Genomic DNA, 24,443 nt, shown 5'->3' on the forward strand with positions numbered 1-24,443 from the left:
CTATTACAAAAAATGAAGGACAAATAGATCATGGATTTTGCGACACCAATAGATCATGGATTTTTTTTTTAAAGGCATGTTAAAATGTTCAAAAACTATATTTAAGGGGAAAATAGACAAAAGCTAACAAAATAAATAAAGTTTGTTTATAATTATGTAGACAGACATAGCAAAATCCTCAGTTTTGTCCCTCTCAATTTTGTTCTTATGTTTTTGGTATCACTCCCATCAAGTATAATCAATGGCGGTGCAATACTGCATGCAGAAAGCCGATGTCATTATGAACATTTTGCCTTGAAGACTGTCTGGAGCCACTGCAATGTTCTGCCAAGTTTTCTGATCATAGGTAAAAATAAAGAGCACTTCACAAAGCTCTCCAGTTCTTACCCTTTCAAACAATGAACTGCACCTTAGATGATCTCCATTAGTCTGGTGAGATAATATTACATTAACCCAGCCTTGAAAACAGTACACAGACATGTCACTCACCTCCAGCAACTGAGCCTAAAGTGAACCTGTAAGCAGACTCTGCTATGTGGAGCCAGATAGGCCTGCCCATACCGCCGTAAGATTGCTGGGGAGGAAGCGGGGAAGAAGGGAGACATGATTTGGAAAACATGTGAGAAACTGAAGCAGCCTATAAACTGGCTTTTGTAAAATTAAAGAAAAAATTTGACAGAACAGCAGCTTTAGTTCAAGGGAAAAAAGACTGGATAATCCTCCTTTGGCATAAAAGAAATAGTACATTTTGAAATAAATCTCTTATACAGTGCTACCTCCTATATTCCTTTCTGACCAAAGAAACAGTTTGAAAAATGATTTCTTTATGTGAAAGGTGCATGCAGAGATGCTTTTAATTTATGATTTTTCCCTCCTGTAGGGCTCGATTCTATGAGATGGTGAGTGTCCTCTACGCCCACTAATTTCAATAAGCTTTGAGGACCTCAGAGATGGAGCTCAGCACCTCACAGGATTAAGAGCATCATCAATATAGTCTATATTTTATCATTATATATGCATTAGATATCCATACTTAGCACATACAGTACTTTACAGTCTCAAAAGCAAGGAAAAAAAGTTATCTAGTCCTCCTAACACCCCTGAGAGGTTAATAAGTTATAATTATAGGGTTGACTTTTGTTTTAAGTTATAATGATAAGCCTCAGATTTCACTGATGTATGCTAGAGTAACAAAGCAGTACATGGCCTTGGAATTTTTCAATGATAGACTTAAACAAATGTACATCTGCAAGGAAAAAGTTAGAGACTGATATAGTGGTGTCGACTAGTTAGAAAAAAGGTGCTAGTAGCAAACTAGTCTAACTTGCACTGATGAGGCATTCTGTAAAATATGCAAACTGGGCCAAACAGAAATCAGTGGGGTAGAGGAGAGCTTGTTCATTGAATGTAAGATGAATTGCACACAGAAGGAAAGGAAGATAGCAGCAAGACTAGTCCCTCCTCCCACTCCAAAAAAAGTGAATGATTCAAAATTGTGAATTGAGATCAAATGGAAATTATTGGGAATTAACTGTGTTCAAGACAGGGAAATACCTGGTCTGGCACAGTAAGGGTGATATTTATACTTTGCCAGAGATATGCACAGTGCTCTATGGACACAAAAACCAAGACCCCACCTCCAAGGCCTTACAATCAAAATTAGTCATCAAAGTCCCCTCTTGCTTATGCTGTGGTTGAACAAGCAAGAAGGGAAAATATCAACAGGTGTATAAGTAAATCTCCTTGCCCCATTCCCTGACGTTTTTAAAGCCATTTGCACCATGGCAGATGACCCCAACACTCCTGACAGTATAGTTAGATCTCGCAGAGGCCCCAGGGTGTTACGGAAAGGTTTTGCTCTTAGACCACACATGAACACATGAATATGCATTAGAAGATACGTGGCATTTTACTGAAAACACAGTTCCTATATCCACAGGAGTATATTTTAAAGGATCTATCGCTAAGGTTGCTTAAACGAGTTGTGCTGAGCTTGCTGCAGCACTGGGGAGCGAAATAGCCATTGCCATGCAGCAGGCACTGCAGCAAATTCATTTAAGCAGTCCTATTGGTATTGATATTCCATTGCACAGGTACAAACCTGAAGTTATAATATATTGTACATTTTGCGTTACTCAATTTTATTAAATAAGTGTGGAGAATACAGCAAAAATTGCAAAGATTATATAATTTTGGGGTCCACTATTCTTTTTCACTTTGATTGGGCAGATGTATTTATTTATTTATTTTTGAAGGATATTACTATGTGTATTTCAATGAGACATTTAAAAGTTCTATCATGCATACAGTTCCAAGCAGCAACCCTTCTCATTGCTAGGCCCTGATGCAGTTTTATCTCACAAAATGTCATGTCACTGATCTTTGTTAGCTTCTACTAAAATCTTAGCAGCCATCCACTGAATGGGCTCAGTAGGTCCTTGATCCTGCATGTTGCATGTTGCTGAACTGCTCCACTGAAATTAGTAGGGCTTCATGCTGCTCATGAAGTACATGGTACTATATAGGATTGGCAACTATGAGATTAAGATGAGCTCACTTCTTTTAAAATATAATGAAACATTTACAAAGGCCTTCCACAATATACACGGCCATCAAGAATTTCCTTCCCCAAGATATTTTCTTCCAGAATAACTCACTGGAATACAGCCTAACAGAGAAGAATGGAGAATATTCTGAAGTCATATCAGATATTTATCAATTGTGCACAGAGATAAAAAAAACCCCCGTAAGATTACATCAGAAGAAAAACCTTTAGTTAAGATCAGAAATATATTTCCCTGATGGGTACAATGGAAAAGAAAGATAAATCTGAAGAATTTCCCCATGAATCACAAAAAAATTCATACTGAAAAAAGCAACACTAAATAAATCCCAAAGTCTCGATTTATGTAGATAAAAATAGATAAAAGTAATGCACTCCTAAAAGACTTGAAAAAGGACTAGTTCTTTTATCCCTGCACAGTTTTCTTCTGTCTTCAGCACACTTGCTTCTCTTTAATCTTTTAAAGCTAATCTCTTCCTTGTAAGCAGCAGAGTCTTATCAAAACCAAAACATTATACTCAGACTTAAATCCGGATGTTAATACTCAAGTTGTTTGTGAAACAAAAGTCACTTTCATCCTATTAAATGAGTGTTCACTATAGTTTGTAGTTCACTTGTAAATAAGTATAATTAATGCTATAGCTTTCAGATCATGCATATTTATAAACAGAAAATTAGTGAAGCTGTCATCCCCATCTAACCACTGTATACTGATATTCAACTGCAAGGTTTAAAAAAGTCTTAAGATATGTCAACACTGAAAAAAAAGGAGTTTTTTTAACTTGGGTTAAAATAGCAGTGAAGACACAGCAACTCAGCTTTTAACTCAAGCTAAAGCCTATTGGGAGCATGGAGTTAAACTTGAGCAGGTAACTTGAGTTAAAAGCCAAATTGCCATGTCTTCATTGCTCCACCCTAGTTCAGAAGACACCTTTCTTTGCACTAGAGACACACTCTTACATTAATCAGATAATCAGCAAACATGTCTGACAAGCTATGTCTACACTGAGCTGTAGTGCTGACTACAGGGGTGTGAACTGCAGAGCACAAAGATTTGCACACAAACTTGGTACCTTTTCGTTCTTGCCAGCAACATTCTCACAGGGCAGTTTAAGCGCAACTCAAACCCTCGTAGTCTGCACTATGGAGTAGTGTAGACAAGCCACAAGTTTCATTCATGCTTGGAATTCACTGAAGAGATATTTACATTAATTTTTCTACATTACATTTAGTTAATTTTTTCTAAAAAACCCCAGAATTTAGGGGTCATTTAAAGTCACCGTAGAAACATCTCTATTTCTCTTCCCAATTCATAGCTCCCTTGCAAGGTACATACTACTTAGACCTCATAGAATTTCTTATCCTTCTCTAGGATTTGATAACATATCCTCCCCAGTTTAAATCATAGAATTCAATAAGATAATAGAGTCCAACGGAGATCAAAGTTCACCCCCCACCCCCGCTGATTCAGGAACACAAAGAAAATTGACTATTCCTTCTAATCTGCATTTTTAAAAACAGAGCAGAATAGGCAGGATGAATAATGTCTTATTCCAAAAGTGGGAAGATGGAAGGAAAATACATTCTGTGCTTATTATTATTACCATAGTGCCTAGGAACACAAGTAATGGACCAGGACCCCATTGTGCTAGGCACTGTTTAAACACAGAACAAAAAAGATAGTCCCTGCCCCCAAAGAGTTTACAATCCAAGTATAAGAGAGATAAGGCGGGTGAGGTAATATCTCTTATTGGATCGACTTCTGTTGGCAAGAGAGACTACAACAACACTGCATAATCTAAAGTATAAGACAAGAGATAACAGAGGGCTATAGACAGACAGACTCAAAAGGAAACAGTGAGACATTACTGGTCAGCACAATAGGCAATGATCTCAGCACACCAGCAGCCTAACCATTGTCAAGTGTATTGTAGACATTATGACAAAGGAGAGTTTTCAGGAGGGTTCTGAAAGTGGACAATGAGACAGCTTTCAAGATATTTATGGGGAGCCCCTCCCAAGCATGAGGGGCAGTATGGGAGACAACACAAAAGTATAATGCAAAATCAGTAAGTGGACAATGGAGGCTGGCATCATGGGCTGATCAGAGATGAGATTCAAGAACTTAACAGTGAATACAAACAGCTTATGTTTGATGCACTAGTGAAGGGGGAGGCAGGGATAACAATCAAAGTGACAGGTTAAGAAAATGAACTTTGCAACAGCATTCTGAATGGAGGATGATGATGCTACATCAAGAAAGGAAAGAGCAAAACTAGGTGAGCAAAACTTTTTTTCCACCCACATTCCTCTTACCACATAGGTGAGCTACAAAAATAATTCTGACCAAGGAAAAGCTAGGCATTCTGTTTGAAGACATTAATGAAAACCAAATATGACACCATAAAATGCAATGCATGTTTTTGACAGTACAGTATCTCTCAAAGTCCTTTTTATCAGTCCAGATGAACAGAAAGATTTCTGCAGGGAAGGAAAGATGGAATGGATTGCCACAAAAGTCTACAAAATAAAGCATTATCTGTACGTAACTTTTGTAGACGCCTATTTCATCAGCTCAGGTATGTATTTACCCATAAGGATTTAAACAAAGTAGTAACAGGGAAGAACCCTCCAGAAACTGATTCTGTTCAACTGTCAAATCCATGTCAGAGACGGTGACCAAAATGTATATGATGAGCCACAGGTTGTCCACAGAATTTCATCATAAATCACTCTGCTCAAGACCATACTCTCCATGGGACAATCTCTCAACCACAGCAGCTGAATAGGTTTAAGGTTTCCTCAGGGACTGATTCAAGGATTGGACTTCTATGGTCTTTCTTGTGGATTCAAAGAAATCTGTTTCCAATACACATACTTTAAACCAACTGAGCTGAGGAGTTCCAGCAAGGGGCTTTATAAAGTCCTTGATTACTCTTAAAGCTCTAGAGATTTCAGGGAAATCTTTGTGTTTTTGGAGATGGTAACCCACATGGCCACTAGACTAGGTAGACACTCACAACATACTGTGCATCTGGAGAAGAAAGCTCTGCTCACTCATTAATGCAGTGTCACTGGGACACATTTCTGGGATCATCTCTTTTTCATCTGGCAGAAAGCTATACAGCATTGCATGCATTTGACACATCCATCCTGGCTGCTTAAAGAAACTAGCAATATATCTTTCTCAGTTCTCACTTTCTGCACCAGTTCTTGGGTCTTTTATATAGGATGGCAAAAATAGGATGCCCCAATTCACAGTTCCAAACATGGTAACAATGGTGTAAGCCGTATGGTAGACAAGGCTCAGGTGTTTTTAACCACCATATTAATTATCTCTACTCAGTACATATTCCACCCTTTCTATCACGAGTGGAGGTACACCACTGCACAATGATGGAGAATTAGGGTTCCATCTTTGTCAGTGTCAACACAGCCATAGACACTGTGGTGACAGGTACTCTAAAAATTCCAAAGGTCTACTAAAGGATAGATAGGTTTCAGAGTAGCAGCCATGTTAGTCTGTATCTGCAAAAAGAAAAAGGAGGACTTGTGGCACCTTAGAGACTAACAAATTTATCTGAGCATAAGCTTTCATGAGCTACAGCTCACTGCATTGGATAGATAGTAGCTAAATCACTCCGATTTTCAGAAATTTTCAGATTTTTACTCATACTAGAAGAGGTAGCAGTAAAACAAAGAGTGTAACATGCCACACAGGATACAGAGCCTTGACTTGTAAAACACCTAAATCTAAAGTATATAAAACTTCCATGAAAGGAAACCACACAAATCTATGAAGTAAGATCTCAGGTGCAGGACCAGCTCTAGGCAACAGCAAAGCAAGCACATGCTTGGGGCGGCACAATTCCAAGGGCGGCATTCCGCCATCCTTTTTTTTTTTTTTTTTTTGCGCTTGGGTAGGGGCGGCAAAAAATCTAGAACCAGCCCTGCTCAGGTGAAGTAAAGAGTTAACATTCTGAAGCTGTATTTTCCATCCTCCAGTTCTACATTTTTCATCAACCCCACACAAACAGGATTCTTCTGTTGCTATGTAAATCTCAAGAGCTAATGAGTATCAAACAACATTAGAAAGATTCAGTGAGCATTCTAAGCAAACCATACAAGTCAATCACCATGGAAGATAATTACTCCAACTAATCTCTCAAAGGAGAACACATTTATCAGCCTTACATGCTGTATACAAAGTATATTCACAACATAAAAAGACAGAGCATTATTATGGAGCTCAATATGGAAGTGAACTAAAATAGAAATAAAACTCAAAGTGTACTTCCAAACTAGTATTTATTTAACGATGGATTTTAACAGAAAATTCCAGATATTTTCAGGAGTTATTGGATACGTTTTTAATTGGTTTATTAACAATAGTGGGAAATCCAAGTGTATAGACAGTTCATCAGAGGGTTTAACGGTTTTGTAAGTTTCTTCTCTAGTACAAAAAATATCTAATATTTTGATTAAAATCTATAAACATCTACTCACTGAATGATTTGTTTTAGGAAGTAATGTTTTAAAACATTCTTACAATTTCAGTCCAATTATAAAAAACATAATAAGAACTTTCCTTAAAATCTAGTGCCTAGACAACAAAAACATCACTAATGTCAGAGGGATCCAACATGTTTTCTTTATGTTCAAGAGAGAAAAGAAAATCTGTAAAACCTGGGAACAGATTTTCTTTTCTTTTTTTATTTTTTTTAAGCTATAAGCACAGATTTGAGTTTTGTAAAAGTCTTTTTAAGGCAAATAGTTCTAATTTTCGTAAGCAAATATTCAGAAGTTTTATAAATTGCCAACTTCTAAATGTTTCCTTCAGTTTAGCATTTTCACAATTGACTGTACACATGATATCACTCCTACCTACCTGCCGCTGGAGTTCTGCCAAGTTGTAAGGCAAGGCACCTTCAGCCAGTGGTGTTATTCTCTCAATATCTGACAAAGTTAAACGCCTTCAGACAAGCCCAAAGAAAATAAATCACTGTTAGCCAAAATCATAAACAAATCTCAGCAAGCACCTTTTCTTCAACAGACTAGATTATGGCTTTATATATTACTTGTTATATTTCAGGTATTCCTAAGTACTTTACTACATACTGTTGCAGGATCCAATCTTGGGAGTTATAAGCATTTCTGTTCTCACTGTCCTCAGTGGGAATAAAGGGAACTCAGTATTACCCAGGTTTGGGCCCTTGCACACTGGTAATATAGGGTCTGCACTCTGTATATGCAGCAGGCACCACGTGCCCCATAATAACTCACATGCTGCAATCTAGTCAAGACACCTCTCACACTTCAAGCTTACACCAACAATATGTGTATTACAAGTTTTTTGAAGCAGGGAGTGTATTTTGTTATTTTACACCATATACTGATTATCTGATGACTGCACTATACATACTTATACACCACTCACCCTCCAGCACAGTCAGCAGTCATCAAATAATCCATAATGAAATATACATAAAACAAATCTATTTTAAAGTAAATACAAAATAGGGTGGAAAGAATAATATGAATGATTATGATGGTTATAAATTACCCTGTAGCATTGTATAAGTCTGAAAGTTGATAGAGAATATCGATTTCCAGCGGTGTGACTTGTCCAAATTTGATTGCAGCCTGGGAAAACTCCTCTGGATTTAAGAGGAAGGGGAAAATAAGGTAAATGTTCCTGAATCATTTATCACATTTTCACTTTAAATAAATAGAATGAAATGAGCCAGAATTAGTACCACATCTATTTCAGAACAGCGGCTTCAATCACAGAGTAAATCTGATCTTACAACTCTTACTTATGCAAGTAGTCCCCATTGAAATCTATAGCAATTCTCCTATCAGCAAAGTCCATAGATCAGATCCAGTATCTGGGGCTCTACTGTAAAAGCAGACAATGGTGTAATTTATGTATGAACCAATCAGCATTAAAACTAGCACAATCATTTCAGTGTTCCTTCCTCCCCTAGCTCTCATTGTTCCCAGGTTTGGATAAGTGCCTATCCACACTACAAATACAATTTGTAACACATCCATGACACTCCTCTGATCAGTTACAGAAAACATGGTTTAGTAGTATCTATAAAACAAGTTTTTCCATAAGATAATCAAATGTGAGCCACGTTTGTGCATTCACATCCACAAAAATAGTTACATGGTGATGTATCAGTGCAAACTGGAGAATCTGGACAGGTGTCCCATCCTACCATCCAAAGACAGAGGATACCCAGAGCATATGAACATAGAGCAGCATATGTGGGGTATTGCACTCTTAGATGTCTAACTTCATGAGAACTGGAAAGAAAAGGGGTGGGGCCAACTCAGAAGATATAGTTAGTGGGTCCCATCCACAGATGGGAAATAGCTTTGTTATGAAATGGTTACAGAAAGCCAATCAATCCAGGCCACTGGCAAGGTTGAATCATAGTTAACTTGCACGCTTGCTAACAGTATTAGCCTTATTGTATGTGTGGAAACAAATTATATTTAGTGCACATCATGCCATTAAACGGTTACAAACTCCGCTAAAATTGTGTGGAAAGAGCTACATTAGCATACCGGAACAGCCAACAGGACATAGAGAGTCTGATGACGTATTTTTGTTATTGTTAAAGCATACCCATTCTGCCATAGCTGCCATATTCCCCAGACTTTTCTATGCTCTATGTAAACACCTATCACTACCATAAGAAGGTCCACATAGCAGTGGTATCCCCTGGATATCAGAACCAGTCAAGGCTCTTATCAGAGCCCTGACAACTCTTCTCGTTAAAGAGCTAGCTAGAACCCTCTGCTGGCCTGTGAAGTCTGGAGTTGAGCAGGAGAACCACATTCAGAATCAAACTTGAAATACTTGCACAGCTGTGCTAAACCTCCATATTACTAGATTTACTAGTCTCAATCCATATACAATATAAAAAAAGACACTTTATAGAGCTGAAAATTAATATAGTAAATTTATTTTACCTTTTGTGACCTCAATATCTTTCCTTGTAGCTGCTATAATACTGTATATCTTTCTAACGAGTTCCATGTTATTCAGCAGGGCATTAAAAGCATTGAAATAGGAGAAGCTGACCTGATGTGAAATAGTTCCACCTGCTACCTTAAAAACACAAATAATAAAATTAAAAAAAAAAAAGATAAAACACAGATCCTGATATGTGGTTAGGATTCAGCTGATAACCTTAACCCCCTTGACAACCCAAGAGAGCTTTACTGTAAATTAACATCCATCTGGACATACAAGAAAAGATTAAGATATATTTATATCGTAGTAGTTATATCCTGTTTTTTTTTAAGTGATACCAGTGAGGGTATCGTTATTACATAGAAAGTGTACTATGGTTTTTGATGCAATAAAAATAATCAGGAAACAACTGTAGAATTACTTTTAAACTTTTTTGTAGAATGCGTTGTTCTAGATTTTTCCAATAGTGAAATTTGCATATGTTTTATTTTAGATAATTTATAGCAATAGATAACAGTGTTAACAATTAACCTTAGAAGTTGAAATTAACACAAATCCTTACTTTCCAAACTAAGACACCTCCCCCATCCAGCAAAACACTTAAGTGTATAAATAGTCCCCATTGACTTCAATGGGACTTCTCATTTATTTAAGATCAATCACATGCTTAATTTCTTTGCTGGACTGGAGACTTGCCTATAAAGAGCAGTGAGCCAAAAGATGGGCAAATTCTAACTCGTATGAATAGTCTTATTATAGTAAATAGGATTACTCACATGAGTACGAATTTGCAGGATCTGGACCATATTTCATGTCACTAGTTACAATACTGTTTACACTGCAAATTTCAGCTCAAATTTTTACTTATTGTAACAGAGTATACAAACCCTATACAACGTGGGAAGTGGTTAATGAGAAACTGTGGGCGCAATTAGCCCCATCCTGCTTCACTTGCAAGAAGTGCCAAGCCTGGAGGAGTTTAAAAGGGGAAACGTTCCGTGCAGGGGCTGACTAGGAAGAGAAGGCAGCCTCTTGAAGGAAGGCCTGATTAGGACCAGGGCCTACCCCAGAACTGACTGAAAAAAAGGCCTAGCCAGAGCCAAAAGATAACAAGACACAGTTAGACCTGAGTCTCCCTAGGGGTATGTAGGCCTGGCAAGGGACTCATATATGTTGTCTGTACCCAGAGCTATGGGTTTTTTCCTTTTGGGATCTGTGAAGGAATGCGCCCAGGAAGGGGTTGGTGGAAAGGCTTAGAAGCAGGCCACAGTAGGAAGCAGTGGACACATGTAGGCAGACCTTAGCTGTTCATTACAAGGTGCCTGGGCTGGAACCTGGAGTACAGGGAGGGCCTGGGTTCCGCTACTAACAAAAGTAATGACGAGGCCCCTGGATATAAGGGCTGGAAAGGACTTAAGCCTGTAGCTGGGATGAAAACCCAACATAAAGTCACTGGGCGACAGACATACAGGATTATGTTTACCCCAAAAGAGGTGGGACCATATAGAGGGCCAAGTCATGAGAACAGCAGACCACTGCAGGGCTAGAGTGACTGTCAGCAGAAGGCATCTAATGAGAAGACACTACTATGACATGCCAAGCCATAAGAAAGTGCACCTATGGTGACTCATCTCATTGACACTTACAAAGAAGCAAAATACTCAGCTATTCAAGACAATCTTGCTTTCAGTAATGCAGAATAACTTGTACTTTATCATCATTATTAGGGCTGTCAAGCAATTAAAAATAATTAACCACGATTAAGTGCGCAATTAAAAAATTAATTGTGATTAATCGTACTGTTAAAACAGTAATAGAATACCATTTATTTGGTATTCTGGTGACACTGTAAATAAGAAGAGGATAGCATTATCTCCTGTAAATGTAAACAAACTTGTTTGTCTTAGTGATTGGCTGAACAAGAAGTAGGACTGAGTGGACTTCTAGGCTCTGAAGTTTGCATTGTTTTGTTTTTGAGTGCAGTTGTGTAACAACGAAAAAAATCTACATTTGTAAGTTGCACTTTCACAACAAAGATTGCACTGCAGTACTTTTATGAGGTGAATTGAAAAATACTATTTCTTTTGGTATCTTAGAGACTAAAATTTATTAGAGCATAAGCTTTCGTGAGCTACAGCTCACTTCATCGGATGCATTTGGTGGAAAAAACAGAGGGGAGATTGATATACACACACAAAGAACATGAAACAATGGGTTTATCATACACACTGTAAGGAGAGTGATCACTTAAGATAAGCCATCACCAGCAGCGGGGGGAGGGGGGGCGGGAGGAGGAAAACCTTTCATGGTGACAAGCAAGGTAGGCTATTTCCAGCAGTTAACAAGAATATCTGAGGAACAGTGGGGGGTGAGGTGGGGGGGAGAAATACCATGGGGAAATAGTTTTACTTTGTGTAATGACTCATCCATTCCCAGTCTCTATTCAAGCCTAAGTTAATTGTATCCAGTTTGCAAATTAATTCCAATTCAGCAGTCTCTCGTTGGAGTCTGTGTCTGAAGCTTTTTTGTTGAAGGATAGCCGCTCTTAGGTCTGTAATCGAGTGACCAGAGAGATTGAAGTGTTCTCCAACTGGTTTTTGAATGTTATAATTCTTGACGTCTGGTTTGTGTCCATTCATTCTTTTACGTAGAGACTCTCCAGTTTGACCAATGTACATGGCAGAGGGGCATTGCTGGCACATGATGGCATATATCACATTGGTAGATGCGCAGGTGAACGAGCCTCTGATAGTGTGGCTGATGTGATTAGGCCCTATGATGGTGTCCCCGAATAGATATGTGGACAGAGTTGGCAACGGGCTTTGTTGCAAGGATAGGTTTCTGGGTTAGTGCTTCTGTTGTGTTACCCTCTGATCCCACTGAGAGTTACCAAAAGAAACTACAGCATTTGCTCAAGAAATTCCCTGAAAAAGCACAAGAACAAATCCACACAGACACACCCCTAGAACCCCGACCTGGGGTATTCTATCTGCTACCCAAGATCCATAAACCTGGAAATCCTGGACGCCCCATCATCTCAGGCATTGGCATCCTGACAGTAGGATTGTCTGGCTATGTAGACTCCCTCCTCAGGCCCTACGTTACCAGCACTCCCAGCTATCTTCGAGATACCACTGACTTCCTGAGGAAACTACAGTCCATTGGTGATCTTCCTAAAAACACCATCCTAGCCACTATGGATGTAGAAGCCCTCTACACCAACATTCCACACAAAGATGGACTACAAGCTGTCAAGAACAGTATCCCGATAATGTCACGGCTAACCTGGTGGCTGAACTTTGTCCTCACCCATAACTATTTCACATTTGGGGACAATGTATACCTTCAAATCAGCGGCACTGCGATGGGTACCCGCATGGCCCCACAGTATGCCAACATTTTTATGGATGACTTAGAACAATGCTTCCTCAGCTCTCGTCTCCTAATGCCCCTACTCTACTTGCGCTACATTGATGACATCTTCATCATCTGGACCCATGGAAAAGAAGCCCTTGAGGAATTCCACCAGGATTTCAACAATTTCCATCCCACCATCAACCTCAGCCTGGACCAGTCCACACAAGAGATCCACTTCCTAGACACTACGGTGCTAATAAGCGATGGTCACATAAACACCACCCTATATCGGAAACCTACTGACCGCTATTCCTACCTACATGCCTCTAGCTTTCATCCAGATCATACCACACGATCCATTGTCTACAGCCAAGCGCTACGATATAACCGCATTTGCTCCAACCCCTCAGACAGAGACAAACACCTACAAGATCTCTATCATGCATTCCTACAACTACAATACCCACCTGCTGAAGTGAAGAAACAGATTGACAGAGCCAGAAGCGTACCCAGAAGTCACCTACTACAGGACAGGCCCAACAAAGAAAATAACAGAACGCCACTAGCCATCACCTTCAGCCCCCAACTAAAACCTCTCCAACGCATCATCAAGGATCTACAACCTATTCTGAAGGACGACCCATCACGCTCACAGATCCTGGGAGACAGGCCAGTCCTTGCTTACAGACAGCCCCCCAATCTGAAGCAAATACTCACCAGCAACCACACACCACACAACAGAACCACTAACCCAGGAACCTATCCTTGCAACAAAGCCCGTTGCCAACTCTGTCCACATATCTATTCAGGGGACACCATCATAGGGCCTAATCACATCAGCCACACTATCAGAGGCTCGTTCACCTGCGCATCTACCAATGTGATATATGCCATCATGTGCCAGCAATGCCCCTCTGCCATGTACACTGGTCAAACTGGACAGTCTCTACGTAAAAGAATGAATGAACACAAACCAGACGTCAAGAATTATAACATTCAAAAACCAGTTGGAGAACACTTCAATCTCTCTGGTCACTCGATTACAGACCTAAGAGCAGCTATCCTTCAACAAAAAAGCTTCAGACACAGACTCCAACGAGAGACTGCTGAATTGGAATTAATTTGCAAACTGGATACAATTAACTTAGGCTTGAATAGAGACTGGGAATGGATGAGTCATTACACAAAGTAAAACTATTTCCCCATGTTATTTCTCCCCCCCACCCCACCCCCCACTGTTCCTCAGATATTCTTGTTAACTGCTGGAAATAGCCTACCTTGCTTGTCACCATGAAAGGTTTCCTCCTTTCCCCCCCCCTGCTGCTGGTGATGGCTTATCTTAAGTGATCACTCTCCTTACAGTGTGTATGATAAACCCATTGTTTCATGTTCTCTGTGTGTGTATATCAATCTCCCCTCCGTTTTTTCCACCAAATGCATCCGATGAAGTGAGCTGTAGCTCACGAAAGCTTATGCTCAAATAAATTTGTTAGTCTCTAAGGTGCCACAAGTACTCCTTTTCTTTTTGCGAATACAGACTAACACGGCTGCTACTCTGAAAACTATTTCTTTTGTTTATCATGTTTACAATGCAAATATGTATAATAAAAAATAATATACCCTTTGATTTCAATTACAACACAGAATACGAATATGAAAATGTAGAAAAAAATCCAAATATTTAATAAATTTCATTTGGTATTCTATTGTTTAACAGTGTGATCAAAACCGCGATTAATCGCAATTAATATTTTTTTAGTTAATCACGTGAGTTAACTGTGATTAATCGACAGCCCTAATCATTATCACTTCTATAAAAACACTATATTGCATAAAAACCCTATGTGAGCAATGAATGGTACTGCATTGTCAGTATTGCTAATGAAGAGGAAGATAAGGCGTGAGCTAAGGATTTTAGACATATAGCAATTAAATTACAAACTCTCACTTGAATAGCACTTATATTTAAGACATTATTTTCTTTACACTTACTGAAACTAGATTTTCTTCCACAAACGGACTTAGCATATGTGAACGAATGGTAGCCATGATGTCACTAAAGTCCAGTCCAGTAATCATACCAGTTTTGTTTTTGTCTTTCAGTGCAAAGGCTTGTCTTGCATGTTCTGACTGTAGCTCCTGAAATAAGAATTAGAAATATCACATTAGGAATATGAGTCTGTTCATCCACTGTGCATGGAACTCCCACTGTCTTCATCCACCTGCCTAAGAGCGTGCATGCAAATGTTATACACTATATAAAAATACAACAGTAGTTTTAGTAAAAGCGCCCGACAAACTGATTCATCCCAAAAAACTCCAATCCAAAATGGAAGCCAAAAAGTCTTCCCACCACTCCCACCATTCATCTTTGCTGTCACAAGAAAATCCAAGGAGAACAAACAGAGTTTGAAATGTCATCAAATCTGGGCTTTGGTGAACTGAAGCACAAAGGACTTTTCACAGTTTGAAACCAATGCCCTGACTGCAGCCTCCTCAATGTTAAACCAGAGAGCTGTTAGCCAATGCTCCTCCAATGATGTGTTATGCAGTACATAAAGGTTGTTACAAGGAGAGAGAAAAATTATTCTTCTTAACTTCTCAAGGTAGGACAAAAAGCAATGATCTTAAAATGCAGAAAGATCAGTTTAGGTTGGAAATTAAGAAAAACTTCCTAACTGTCAGGACAGTTAAGCACTGGAATAAAATTACTTAGGGGGGTCGTGGAATCTCCATAATTGGAGATTTTTAAGAGCAGGTTAGACAAACACTTGTCAGGGACAGTCTAGATAATACACAGTTAGGGTTTTATAGGTTAAAATTATCACCTTGAATTGTCCTGAAAATAAACTGGAGGCCTATGAAGATTCCAGAATACAAGTTTAACATGCTCCCTTAGAGAAACATCTCTTTATAAGTGGATCACTGCATTTTATACCATCTAATGTTTACAAATGAATTTAAAAAGAATAGCCTCATATAAAGCACATTGCAGCAATCTAATCCCAAAGTGACAAAAGCATGGATCACTCTAGTGAGACCCATATAAAAAAACCTGCATCCTTCTAGCCATGCATAATAATAAAGCACACACTCAACTCCCATTATTTCTAGACGTCTAGAAGCAGCTGGGAATCCAAAATATGCCCAGGTTATTAACCAGCGTAACAAAAGGCATGCAAAATTTTCCAGCTGATACCCACTGAACTAAATATTCTGGTTAGTTTCCCCAACCTACCAGTACTACCTCAGTCTTGTCTAGATTGAGCTGCAACCAGCTTGCCCTCATCCAAACTCTGATCTCAGCACAACACAGACTAAGCCAGCTGAATGCAGTAGCAGGTCTGATAATTTGCATGGGCTTGCCAGAGCTGAGCCTTGGCACTTCTAGGCTTGGCAGTTCATAGCCCGGGCACCTCTAGGCTTGCTGCATCAGTTATGAATGTAAAAAAATTGCTTAAGCCATGACACCTTTCATTACAAATTAAGCACTGGACAGAACCCTCCTGTATCCCATAAGAAAGCTTCCTTGGGGCTGCCAAGGATACTGCTCTGGGTTATCTCAACAAAAATTGCCACTCAGGATATATGAAAAGTGCATTGTTGCCGAAAACCCTTATTATCCCCATTCAAAGCCCTAAAGCCACATCTAGGGATGTACTGAACCCCAGCTCACATTTGTATAAGGGTATACTGAGCTGTGACCCACCCCTCCCTTACCAACTATTGTACAGTGTGGGTGCAGCAGAGGTATCTGGGCTTGAGTTTAGATGGCTCTCCACTGCCATTCCCACAATTCCTTGTACCACTATCTTCTGGCCCTTCTACCTACTTACCTCCCACAATTTTACTGCATTTCTTCCATACACACCATGGACTTTAGAACCTACCTCACCAAACTCTTTATTTTGTAGAATGCCCTCAGTATCTATGTCCTAAACTATAATTACAAGCCATATAACCAATCTAATTCAACGCCCTGTACTTTCCTGCAATTATTTCCAAAAACAAAGCAATTTAATTTCACAGGCCAGTCCTGGAATTACGTCAGTTCTGAAATTTTAAATTTTCTTTAGGCCTAAAAGCCAGAAACCACAACAAAAATATAATATGAGTTGATCATTTCAAATTATATAGAATTCAACTACCTAACACCATAAATTTGCAAAATCTTTTCCCCTTAATTACAATGCACAGCTGTCCACATTCTCCTTTTTTCCTTTTCTCTTGGTTGACAACTCCCTTTCCCCCTCTAATGTGAAGTATGGTTCTGGGAGTGAATACTTTTAAAGTCCTCTCCCCAAACGATTCTTCAGCAAATCTTTGAAAGGAAGACTTCTGGCTTACTGCAAGTTTGGCACAAGGGTCTTAAACTTCTGATGTGCAGTAGTGTATATTATGGGGAAATGTAGGGTAAATAGGAAAAACTTTATGAAGTTAAATGAAAAATTAATCAATACAACAAAGTGTCAAGGGAAGCTATGGAGTAACAGCCAGTGGAGATATTCAGGTCCCAATATTTTTCCCATTGAAATCAGTTTTGCCACTGAACTCCTACAGGAGCAGGACCAGACATTGACACTCATCAATGAGGGGATGTTTTAGAAACAAAATTAATCCTTCCCTCCATCAGGGTGGTGGACCAAAGTCTAATGCACTGTATGTGATCTTATTATATAATCTGTATGGTAAAGTGATCGTTTAGCTCTGTTCTGATTAGTCTATCTGGACAACAAATTTCTCACCACAATGTAATAAAACTAATTTATAATGGCATTAATACAGCACAAATGACGGAGCTGATGGCCAATTATGTACAGAAAGAAAAATAAATAACTGACCTGCAGAAACTGTGTAAACTCCGAGTAGGTAAGATTCTTCTTCCTGTTATGTCCAAAATGCAGTCGAATAAACTCACAATCCCAATTAAAAGGGATATGATGATGAATAATGGTGTGTCCAAAAATTTCTTTGACATTTTCTTGGGAGGGGAAAAAAAGCAAATGAGTTGTATGATAAAATAATTCACCCCTGCCTAAATGTTCCTGGTAGAAAATAAACAAAAGTTTTATAAGGCCATTTAGAAAGTGTTGTAGTATGGTCACATTAGATTAATTTCTAAGTTGCATATTCAGAGCCATGTGTAAGAACACATTTACTACAGAATTTACTACTCAAATTTGTACATTACTATGTAAAGCCATGGAATTAATAATTTCATATTTAATTTTAATTAAGAAGCAATTTCTCTTGTAGCACTATAAATAGCTGCTACTTTGTACTCTGATACAAAAATCAATAGTAATTCCCCATTTCTGCAAGGAGTCAAATTAAGCCTTTTATCAAAAGCATGAATACCTACATCACTGTCTAATGCAATATTTGTCATACTAAGTATGGTTTGATTGAGACTTGATTATTACATTCACACTAGCCTGAATATGTCTATTGAAGATAGGCATAAGAAATGCCACCTAAAGCATATCATTAGCTCAGCAGAAAGCACCTTATTAAAAGCCTCTGAGAGTGTCATAAAATATGGCCCTGACACAGAAATCAAATCCTATAAAACATGATTGGTCTCAGTTATTAAAATGTTTGAAGGTAAGTGAAATTAAAGATCTCACCTTTTAAATGAAGTAGAGAGGGGAAAAAAAACACGTTTTAGGGTATGGAATTATATTCTGTGTACTGTACAACAAATCAACCTATAGTATATTTATCCTTAGTAACAAAGCCTGATACAGAAAAATTAAATGGGATATTATGTGCATACAAGTCTGGTATGCGTGTGCAAATGGTCAATGGGACACAACTGGACATTTGTTCACACAAATTGGACACATGCAAATTAGACTACACAGTTTTCTAAATTCAGCTCAAAACTTTTAAATCAATTCTAAATTTGCTTGTGAAACTAAACTAATTTAAAAGCCCACCACAGAGTTTAAGTTAAAAGAGAAATGCTAACATATTTTCTTTAAGACAGGACTGGCTCTCTTTTCTGTTAACAACTTAGCTAGCTTATTTAACATTGTTTGAGTTTACATTAATCAATAGTATTAGAGGTATATTATTAGAGGACTCTTACCCTATGAGCAGTTATCTACTCTGTTTCTAAGAGGAAATTCACAGATGTGGACTGCAATATCTTCTGTCCATTTTTTCATCACAGACTCTTTCTTTGATGGAAATCTGTTCCCTTCTCTACATTAAGTGATCAGTTGGTTTGTTCATGTTTTAAAGTATATGCTTTTCAGTTCTATAGTTGCCTTCTTAACATGAGTCAATACTACTCCATGATTGTAGAGGCTTTATTGGTTCAGTGTATGAGAAATCATTGTGGGAAGGAAAGAAAGAGGGATGAATGGAAATCTATAGAAGGGGTCAGAGTTCCAGATCAATTCACTAATGTACAAGATTGGGTTTTTGGTTATATCATTTGCCTCACATTATAGATTATATGTTTATTTTAAAGGAGAGATTGCTAAATGAGGACAAAATGATAATAAAATTATCAGGAATAGGTAATAGCAGTCAAATAATAAAAACCAGGTTGATATAAATGTAAGTAGTCAAAAATTCCTAAGGTGCAGTAAACAGAGAGGGTGAGAGAAAGGGAACAACAATTATGCACAAAGGAAATGACTCAAACACATTTTGCTGCACTTGTTTCAAAGCTCTTAATTTAATGAGAGGCAGTAAACCTACTACTTATAGCTAGAGACCAAAGACCAGGAGACCTGGATTTAATCCCCAACCTACCACTGAACTCCTAGTCAAGTCACTTAGGATCTTCATGCATTACAAATACAGCCAGGTCAGCGTTGTCCCCTGCTGTGCCAGCAAAATGAAATCATGTTGTAACTGGGACAGGGGACACTAGTGCTGAAACTGGGTCTACTGATCCAATTGTGTTTGTAGTGTAGATAAACCCTAAACTTGTGACTGTTTCCCCCGTCTTGATGTTCACTTTTACAAAGTGCTCAAATCTTCTCATGAAAAAGTGTGATGTAAGTATTCGGAGTTTCCTTTTGACTGTAATAACAAGAAAAATAACAGTCTAGAAACAATGTGCTGAAAAAATTGGGTGATTAAAAATATTTATCCACAGTCCTCCAACTATTATTTCAAAATGTCTGCAACTTAAAAGAAAAAATGAAAGGTAAATGGGACCGCTTTTATCACATAGAATTATTCACATTCCTTTCAAAAGAAAGGCTTGCATACAGATAAACTCTCAATTATTTTAATAAGAATTAAGCACTGATAAGAAGCCCTCAATCTTTGCAGAACTCTTCCTTTAAGCATTTTCCCCAGAGACTACTTATAACTCGGAGAATGAATTTCCTCCTCTCAATGTTTTCTATGAGGTTTTATAACTGGCTATCAATAAATACCTTTAAAAATATGGCCTCTTATCCAGGTGACTAAAGATGTAAATAGGTGCCTAACTCCCACTGATTTGGAAGTTGGGCACCTAGGTACTTTTCAAAACCCTGCTAGGTACCTAAATACTTTTAAAAATCAGGCTCAATCTTAATGGTATTTGTTTAGGACTATCAAAAAGGACTAACAATTATTAGTATATATTGAATATCTTTCAGGAAGCTGGAGGTAGGAACTCACTTTGGTATCTTATATTTTGTTCCACATTGACTTTATATATAACATTCAAGATACACTACAGAAGTAATTCATAGAAACAATTAGCAGTTTGAATTATAACTATAATGCTCAAAAACATATTACAGAGTCTTCAGGTATCATGGGGGAGGCATTAGAATATGGAACTCATTCACAATAGATGGAATTGCTATTTCCTGACAATATTACCCTCTTGATGCACTATGCCAAGTACTTATTTTGGTTTCTTATTTTATCCAGTTTTGTCAGTACCTTTCTGACATGAAAGGGAAGTGCAATTATCCCAAACTCGTGCACAACTAATAACAGTGCAGTTGCAAGGGAGGTTTCAAAAGTATGGTCATACTCTGGTGACTGTGAAGGAAGTGATGTCCACCAGCATATTTGTCACACTGTCCCATGCTCTAATTTTTCTCTTTAATCTGTTCTATCACAGCAGGTGCAGCAGGTACTAACATTTCTACGTCTAAGCTGACAGAGTATTTATAACAACAGAAATTGATAAAATCGGCTAATGTTAAGGTACGTGTACTCCTTTTATTTCCTGAGACAGATGTCAGCAAATTATTAAAGATAAACTGCAAGTAGTTCATATCTGATAGAACCATTCAAATAAGAAAGAGATCAGATAGCAATTCACTAAACTTGAAAAAAAAATTGTAAAAAACACCATTTTATTACAATCTGACAGAAGTTTTTCATTGTCCCCATCAATCCATGCTGCTTATTTACTGATTTGTCTCTTCCCAGTCTTTGCTAACCTTTCTGTGGTAGAATTACCTTTTGCAGGACAAATACTCTCTTCCAAGGCAGATATCAATGTGGCTCCATGATGCAGCTTGGATGGGGGCTGCCACACAAATGGTACGGCCAGAGCACAGCCCTGTGATGAATCCAATCTACCATCAGCCCCAGGAGTTATAATCCTAAAGTCACATACAAACCCATAGCTCCAGCATTCCAGTGCACTACCTCCAAATTAGAGGCAAGTGTCTAGACAAAATGTTTACATGACTGCCACAGAAATTTTCCACCTGACCATTTAAAGCAAATTATAGCTGTATCTGAACAGCATTTATTTGAAGACTTTGCATACCAGATTTTGTCCTATCACCTTTAAATATTTTGAAGATAGGGCCAAAGTCAGCACCTGTGAGGCTCAGTAAATTTTCTCCAAACGAAGTCCTTTTCAGACAACCTTCAATTTCAAGGGAAGAGGCTAAATACCAATCTGAGTTCCAGGCACGCAGATACAAAGATGAGGAGCATGGTAGAAGAACCCAAACAGAACACAGGTACAACTGAGCACAACCATCATCCCCCTAACCCACCCACCCACAAGGGGGGAAGGGACTATGTTACTGCAGAATCATAACAGTGTTACTCAATCCTTTTGATCTGAGCTATAGTGCTGAAAGTTTTCTATTTATAGATTTGTTTTACTTTTATATACTGTACTTAATTTTTTTAAACTGTGAACAAATATGAATATCAGCTGCAACCAGGAATAACGTAAATTGCTCCATGTAGCTCTAACATTGCACCTACATCATGACAATCTCCAACAGCCCTTATCTTTTAATCTTGGCTTTATACTGAGCAGAGGGCTAAACAAGCTGAATTGTACAGCAATTTAGGATAGAATGGAAGTTAGTATAGTGCTTAGCACATTCTAGTTATGGCTAAGGCCACTGGAAATGCACAAAATGGAAATTCTATGTTGCATCACAAATTTAGGATCAGCCTGCAGACTTTTGGCATTTCAAATGTTTGCAGCAGAATGTAAACTTTAGGACTCAGACTATGCTATTGCACATACATTAAAAAAAGGAAAGGCAGCAGCCCTCACCAACAATTTAACACTAGGGTAAGCACAGAGGCAAAACTGGCAATTGGACATCTTGGCCCTTGGATAATGACAGGTTTCAGAGTAGCAGCTGTGTTAGTCTGTATCCGCAAAAAGAAAAGGAGTACTTGTGGCACCTTAGAGACTAACAAATTTATTTGAGCATAAGCTTTCATGAGCTACAACTGCATCCGATGAAGTGAGCTGTAGCTCACGAAAGCTTATGCTCAAATAAATTTGTTAGTCTCTAAGGTGCCACAAGTACTCCCTTTCTTTTGGCCCTTGGGTGATAGCTACTATAACGCGTCTTACACAAAATGCTTGTACTTTAAATTGAAAAACACTTAAAATTAAATTACATTTTGTCAAAAATTGAAGACATTTCCTTGGAACAAGGAGAAGGGAGTCATTCTGTAAGATGTGCATGAGATGGGGTTATCAACTTTGTCTCAACTTTTCTGGATACACTGGAGAGTGCATAGAATCAAAGCAGCCTTTTAAGTGATCCTAGCTGGGTACCCTGGGTTCTGAGTTCTCTTCTCTTTCTGAACTCTCCCAAAATTTAAGATCTGGGAGTATTAAAGCTTGTAACTGAGCCTGAAACTTTAGGCTCACTGTAAGTACAAGTTCATCACTTTATATAGGCAATGCTTATAGTTTGTGAGGCCTCCAATACAGCCTACCCAAAAACCACAAGTTGAGATTTCATAGAAGTTCTACACTCTGCCAGCCTGCATAGCAGAGTTTGTAACTCCCTATCATCTCTCATAAGAAAAAGGTCACACTAAAGTTACAGGCAAAATCCATTCCACAGATAAGCTATATGAGCATAAACACGTCAATGTTGGGGGCGGGGGGAGTGTTAAGTGAGATTTTATTTATGTATCCAGGTTCTTTTATGGTCCCCATCACTAAAAGTCTAAGCACTAATGTAAGCACTGCATTTCTAAAGTGTTGTTATGATCTTTTGCTATTTCTGCTAAAAGCTAATTTCATACACTTCCACCTTCAGGATACAAAAAAAAAAAATCAAAACAAAAACCTGCTGTTATTTGCAAACAACATAAAAACCAAAAGTCTGTCTGAAAAGCTCCCTGGGGATGTTGCGCAAGTGGTGTGTTAGGGAACAACAGAGGAAGGAATCCAATGGTATGTCTACACAGCAACTGGGAGGGGACTTCCCAGTTCAGGTAGACAGCCATGCACTACCATGCTAAAAATAGCTGTATGGCTTCAGCAGCATGAGCAAGCCACCCCAACTGCTGCCATTGCTGCCTGTGGTCACACTGTTATTTTTAGTATAATCACTCAGGCGGAGCTAGCACATGTCTGGGAAGTACCCTCCCATCTGCTGTATAGCCAGACCCCAAGTGTAACAAGTGCAGCAGTACGCCTGCTAGTGCTGAGGTGGAAGAGGATGATGTATGGGGTGAATAAAATGGAACTAAAATGAATGGAAATATATTTCTATTCCTATTTAAAAGGTCAGGACCATCATTAATAATGGCCAAAGTACAAAGGTAATGAATTAATCATTTTTGTGTAAATAAACACTTACAAGACACTGCTTCCTGTGCTGCTGAGCTCTTGTTCTGTAAATTAACACTGTCCCTGGATTTTAAACTATTTACTATTAAAACTGAATGGGTGCCGCTCACATATCGATAACAGATTATGTTGAGTGGTTCTAGTTGTTAGATTGGAGAGGAGAAAGGGTAGTGGGATAGAAGAAAGATTAAACAGAAAACCATATGGAAGGACCAAAGAAAGGAAGGGTGCCATTTCTAATTTCACAGGAACTACTGGAATTATCACAAATAACTAAAATGCATTGATGTACCACATCATGTTCCCATATTCACTGCATGTACCTATGATACCACATTAAACAGAAACCAACGTCAGGTAAGGTAATAAAAATACACTAAATAAATGAGCCTGATTCATGATTTTTGAGCATTGGGGGTTGGCAAAATAGGAAAGTAAACAGTTATACTGAAGTGTTCTCAACTACCTCTTTCACTCCCTCTTCTTCAGCCCCT

General features: G+C 38.4%; 1 protein-coding gene across 5 annotated transcripts in view; it reads right to left on the bottom strand.

The window, feature by feature from the left end:
* The window catches only part of SLC25A12 (solute carrier family 25 member 12), a 66,592-nt gene that overhangs the window by 23,337 nt on the left and 18,812 nt on the right, over positions 1-24,443 (bottom strand). For 3 of the 5 annotated variants that reach the window (XM_043505279.1, XM_043505277.1, XM_043505278.1), the window contains 6 exons: positions 17,750-17,889; positions 14,901-15,047; positions 9,548-9,695; positions 8,127-8,220; positions 7,452-7,536; positions 490-574 (listed from right to left, as the gene is read on the bottom strand). In XM_043505279.1, the coding sequence (XP_043361214.1) occupies positions 490-574; positions 7,452-7,536; positions 8,127-8,220; positions 9,548-9,695; positions 14,901-15,047; positions 17,750-17,889 (699 nt within the window). The remainder of the gene's footprint in view (positions 1-489; positions 575-7,451; positions 7,537-8,126; positions 8,221-9,547; positions 9,696-14,900; positions 15,048-17,749; positions 17,890-24,443) is intronic. The other 2 variants (XM_038421621.2, XM_043505280.1) reach the window with 2 other exon arrangements.

This window comes from Dermochelys coriacea, chromosome 11 (genome assembly GCF_009764565.3).
Source record: "Dermochelys coriacea isolate rDerCor1 chromosome 11, rDerCor1.pri.v4, whole genome shotgun sequence".
Taxonomy (NCBI): Eukaryota; Metazoa; Chordata; order Testudines; family Dermochelyidae; genus Dermochelys; species Dermochelys coriacea.